At 50.5% G+C, this 5,225-nt stretch overlaps 1 protein-coding gene across 1 annotated transcript in view; it reads left to right on the forward strand.

The window, feature by feature from the left end:
* The window catches only part of LOC139280007 (dispanin subfamily A member 2b-like), a 6,407-nt gene extending 1,386 nt beyond the window's left edge, over positions 1-5,021 (forward strand). Inside the window, exon 2 of the mRNA XM_070899424.1 lies at positions 4,592-5,021. Coding sequence (XP_070755525.1) covers positions 4,592-4,744 — 153 coding nt within the window. The 3' untranslated portion in view covers positions 4,745-5,021. The remainder of the gene's footprint in view (positions 1-4,591) is intronic.
* Positions 5,022-5,225: the final 204 nt, after the last annotated feature.

The following is a 5,225-nucleotide window of genomic DNA, read 5'->3' on the forward strand; positions in this document are numbered from 1 at the left end:
CCCCCCTCTCTCTCCCTCCCCCACTCTCTCTCTCTCCCCTCCCTCCCCCACTCTCCCCACCCTCCCTCCCCCACTCTCTCGCCTCCCTCCCCCATCTCTCTCTCTCCCTCCCTCCCACCTCTCTCTCTCCCTCCCTCCCCCACTCTCTCTCCCTCCCTCCCCCCACCTCTCTCTCTCCCTCCCTCCCTCCCCCACTCTCTCTCTCTCCCTCCCTCCCCCACTCTCTCTCTCCCTCCCTCCCCCACTCTCTCTCTCCCTCCCTCCCCCACTCTCTCTCTCCCTCCTCCCTCACTCTCTCTCCCTCCCTCCATCACTCTCTCTCCCTCCCTCCCCCACTCTCTCTCTCTCTCCCTCCCTCCCCCACTCTCTCTCTCTCTCTCTCTCCCTCCCTCCCCCACTCTCTCTCTCTCCCTCCCTCCCCACTCTCTCTCTCTCCCTCGCTCCCCCACTCTCTCTCTCTCCCTCCCTCCCCCACTCTCTCTCTCTCTCCTCCCTCCCCCACTCTCTCTCTCTCTCCCTCCCTCCCCCACTCTCTCTCTCTCCCTCCCTCCCCCACTCTCTCTCTCTCTCCCTCCCCCACTCTCTCTCTCTCCCCCACTCTCTCTCTCCTCCACTCTCTCTCTCTCTCCCCCACTCTCTCTCTCTCTCTCCCTCCCCCACTCTCTCTCTCTCTCTCCCTCCCCCACTCTCTCTCTCTCTCCCCCCCTCTCTCTCTCTCTCTCACTCTCTGTCTCTCTCTCTCTCCCCCACTCTCTCTCTCTCTCTCTCCCACTCTCTCTCTCTCTCTCTCTCTCCCCCACTCTCTGTCTCTCTCTCTCCCCCACTCTCTCTCTCTCTCTCTCTCTCTCCCCACTCTCTCTCTCTCTCTCCCCCACTCTCTCTCTCTCTCTCTCCCCCCCACTCTCTCTCTCTCTCCCCCACACACTCTCTCTCTCTCTCTCCCCCACACACTCTCTCTCTCTCTCTCCCCCACACACTCTCTCTCTCTCCCCACTCTCTCTCTCTCTCTCTCTCTCCCCCACTCTCTCTCTCTCTCTCTCTCCCCCACTCTCTCTCTCTCCCCCACACTCTCTCTCTCTCTCTCTCTCTCCCCCACTCTCTCTCTCTCTCTCTCCCCCACTCTCTCTCTCTCTCTCTCCCCCTCCCCCTGACTGCCTCGGTGTCCTTGATGAGTGTTTCCCTGGTCTTGGCCAGGAGTGGGGTGGGGCCTTGGGAGTTTGTTTCGTATGTGGCCTTGACTGCGATGAAGAATCCTTGCACATCATGGCTGTCGGGCAGCTGCTGTATCTCCTGTGCTTTCTCCATCCACCGCCTATTCTTTATGTCCCGGGTTTTTTGTTGGACCTTAGCCTTTCAAGTCTAACTCAATGATGTATACCACAAAAAGCAAAGGACCCAGCACTGAGCCCTGTGGAACCCCACTGGATACAGCCTTCCAGTCACAAAAACACCCATCAACCATTACCCTTTGCTTCCTGCCGCTAAGTCAATTTTGGATCCAACGGGCTTTTACTTTCGTGACCATTCTGCCATGTGGGACCTTATCAAAAGCTTTGATAAAATCCATATACACTACATCAAACACATTACCCTCATCGACCCTTCTGGTTACCTCCTCAAAAAAATTCAATCATGTTAGTCAGACATGACCTTCCCTTAACAAATCCATTCTGACTATCCTTGATTGATCCATGTCTTTCGAAGTGAAGATTTATCCTGTCTTTCATAATTGTTTCCAGTAATTTTCTCTCCACCGGGTTTAGGCTGTCCGGCCTATAATTACTCTGTCTATCCCTTTCTCCCTTTTTTTTTAAACAATGGTACAACAAAGGTACAACACACTCTTTTTTGCTTCTCTTAACAGCCTGGGATATATTTCATCCAAGCCTGGGGATTTATCCACTTTCAAAGCTGCCATACCCCTTAATACTTCCTCTCTCACTATGTTTATTTCAGCTGATATTTCACACTCCTCCTCCCTCATTGCAGTGTCTGCATCGCCCCTCTCTTTTGTGAAAACAGAGTCAAGGATGACTGCTTCCACACTAATGATTCCTCAGGTGACTGAAGAATCCGATGCGGGACCAACAGTCTCTGTCACAGGTGGGGCAGGCGGTGGTTGGAGGGAGGGACGGGTGGGTGGGGGGCCTGGGTTGCCGTGCGCTCCTTCCGCTGTTTGCGCTTGGCCTCCGCTTGCTCCCGGCGAAGAGACTCGAGGCGTTCAGCTCCTTCCCGGATGCTTCTCCTCCATTTTGAGCGATCTTGGGCTAGGTATTCCCAGGTGCCGGTGGGGATGTTTTCACTCTTTTTCAAGAAGGCTTTGAGGGTGTCCTTGAAGTGTTTCCTCTGCACACCTGGGGCTCGCTTGCGATGTCGGAGCTCTGGGTAGAGCGCTTGTTTTGGGAGTCACGTATCGGGCATGTGGACCGTGTGGCCTGCCCAATGGAGCTGATCGAGGGTGATCAATGCTTCGATGCTGGGGAAAGAACTAGGAGAGGCAATATAAAGTAAAGGTGACAATCCGAAAGGGGGTGCATGAACAGGAGTCCAGGGATATATGCACACAAATCGTTGAAGGTAACAGGGCAGGTTGCGATAACAGTTAAAAATGTATGCAGGATCCTGAAGCTTCATGAATCGAGGTATAGAGTACAAAATCGTGGTGATTATGATGAACCTTTATAAATCATCAGTTCGACCTCAACTGGAGTATTGTGTCCAATTCTGGGCACAGCACTTTAGGAAGGATGTAAAAGCCTTGGAGAGGATGCAGAGAAGATTTCCAAGAATGTTTCCAGGTATGAGGTTCACCAGACGGATTCCCGGAATGGCAGGACTGACCTATCAAGAAAGACTGGATCAACTGGGCTTGTATTCACTGGAATTCAGAAGAATGAGAGGGGACCTCATAGAAACGTTTAAAATTCTGATGGGTTCAGACAGGTTAGATGCAGGAAGAATGTTCCCAATGTTGGGGAAGTCCAGAACCAGGGGTCACAGTCTAAGGATAAGGGGTAAGCCATTTAGGACCGAGATGAGGAGAAACTTCTTCACCCAGAGAGTGGTGAACCTGTGGAATTCTCTACCACAGAAAGTTGTTGAGGCTAATTCACTAAATATATTCAAAAAGGAGTTAGATGAAGTCCTTACTACTAGAGGGATCAAGGGGTATGGCGAGAAAGCAGGAATGGGGTACTGAAGTTGCATGTTCAGCCATGAACTCATTGAATGGCGGTGCAGGCTTGAAGAGCCGAATGGCCTACTCCTGCACCTATTTTCTATGTTTCTATGAGGGACTTACTTCAGTTACGTGGATAGACTGGAGAAGCTGGGGTTGTTCTTCTTGGAGCCGAGAAGGTTGAGAGGAGATTTGATCGAGGTGTTCAAAATCATGAGGGGTCTGGGCAGAGTAGATAGAGAGAAACTGTTCCCATTGGCGGAATGGTCAAGAACCAGAGGACACAGATTTAAGATGATTGGCAGAAGAACCAAAGACGACACGAGAAAAAACAATTTTACGCAGCGAGTGGTTAGAATCTGGAATGCACTGCCTGAGGGTGGTGGAGGCAGATTCAATCATGACTTTCGAAAAGGAATTGGATAAGTAGCTGGGGGAAAAAATTTGCAGTGGGTAAGGGGAAAGGGCGGGGGAGTGGGACTGGCTGAGGTGTTCTTGCAGAGAGCTGGCACAGGCTCGAAGGGCCTCCTCCTGTGTCTGACCATTCTATGATTCTAGGAAGCACCGGTATGGAAGGTGGGCATCGTTCGAATACATGCGAGGGAGACGGGGAACCTTGGAGGATGGAATAGAGTCCCTACAGTAAGCAGGGTGGGAAGGTGCATAGTCACGATAGCTGCGCGAATCGGTCTGTTTATAGTGAATGTTTTGTCAATAGCCTTTCCCCAGAAATGGAGATGGAGAAGTCGAGGAAGGGAAGGGAAGAGCTGGGCCATGTGAAGGCGAGGGCAGGGTGGACATTGGAAGCAAAGTTGATGACATGTTCCAGTTGGGGGCGAGAGCAGGAAGTGGCTGTGATAGTCATTATACCTCCTCTTGACCCATGATTTGTGTTATGTATGCAATAAAGGTACAAACTGAGTACTAACTAAGCAAGGTACAACCTTGCTTCTGCTTTATTTTGGCCCAAAGTGCCTGATTCACAAAATGGCTGGCCTTTTATACCAGAGCAGCACCATGTGCATGCTGCTCAGTGGCCTCCAACAATAACACCATCTGGTGGCTACAAACATCATGTACATACATGACAGTTTGTTTCGGTACTTGTCCCATTACCATCTCCTCTCTCCTTCCACCAACCATTGCTTTTCATCATTTAATCTCTCCTGCCTTCCACCCTGTCGTAGATCTTCCCTATTGTTATTTCCTCCCCTCCCCCTTTCCCTGCCCCCACACTTGCTTCAGTTCTGTTACATCTCCAACATTTTTCAGTTCTGACGAAAGGTCATTGACCTGAAACGATAACACTCTTTCTCCACAGATGCTGCCTGACCTGCTGAGATTTCCAGTATTTTCTGTTTTTAATGAGCTCTGCAAGTCTTGCTCCATGTATTTACACTTGTTTTCTTTCAGTCTAGAGACCGGAAAGTTGTGGGAGATGTCGAAGGAGCTCGGCACTATGCAGCCACAGCCCGATCACTCAACATTGCCGCCACCGTACTGACCGTGCTTTTCGTGGTCATCACCCTCGTGCTGACATTCACCAGCCTATTTCAGCTGTTGTGAGTCCTACAGCAACAACAGGAATATGGTTACTTTGGAGGTGGGAATTGAGGGCAAGTGCTGGCAGCAGTGCCTCACTGTCCATGGCAGGAGCTGTTTTGTGACCGAACTCTGTCAACACCTTGATGCAATCTCTGCTTATTATTGCTGCTTTCTATCTATAATGTCCATGTAATGCCGACATGTTTAAAGTAATCGCCACGCAGCAATACAGATTTCTATTCATTTGAAACTTGGGCACGGTGTGGTCTTGATTGTATTAATAAAGAATTGTTTACCAGTTTGGGGCTATTGAAGTTTAATGGCAAGATTCCTGTATTCAGCTGTAAACACCTCCTGTAGGCACTGAACAATCCTCCTACTCGCAGCCACATTGCAGAGAATGGGCTGGTAAATGGCACGGTGGGGTGCTATCATTCCATGGCAAGGTACACTTTGCTCCATCGGCAATCAGTAAATCCTTAACTTGATTTGTAGAGTATCA

The sequence above is a fragment of the Pristiophorus japonicus genome, chromosome 14, assembly GCF_044704955.1.
Source record: "Pristiophorus japonicus isolate sPriJap1 chromosome 14, sPriJap1.hap1, whole genome shotgun sequence".
Classification (NCBI taxonomy): Eukaryota; Metazoa; Chordata; class Chondrichthyes; family Pristiophoridae; genus Pristiophorus; species Pristiophorus japonicus.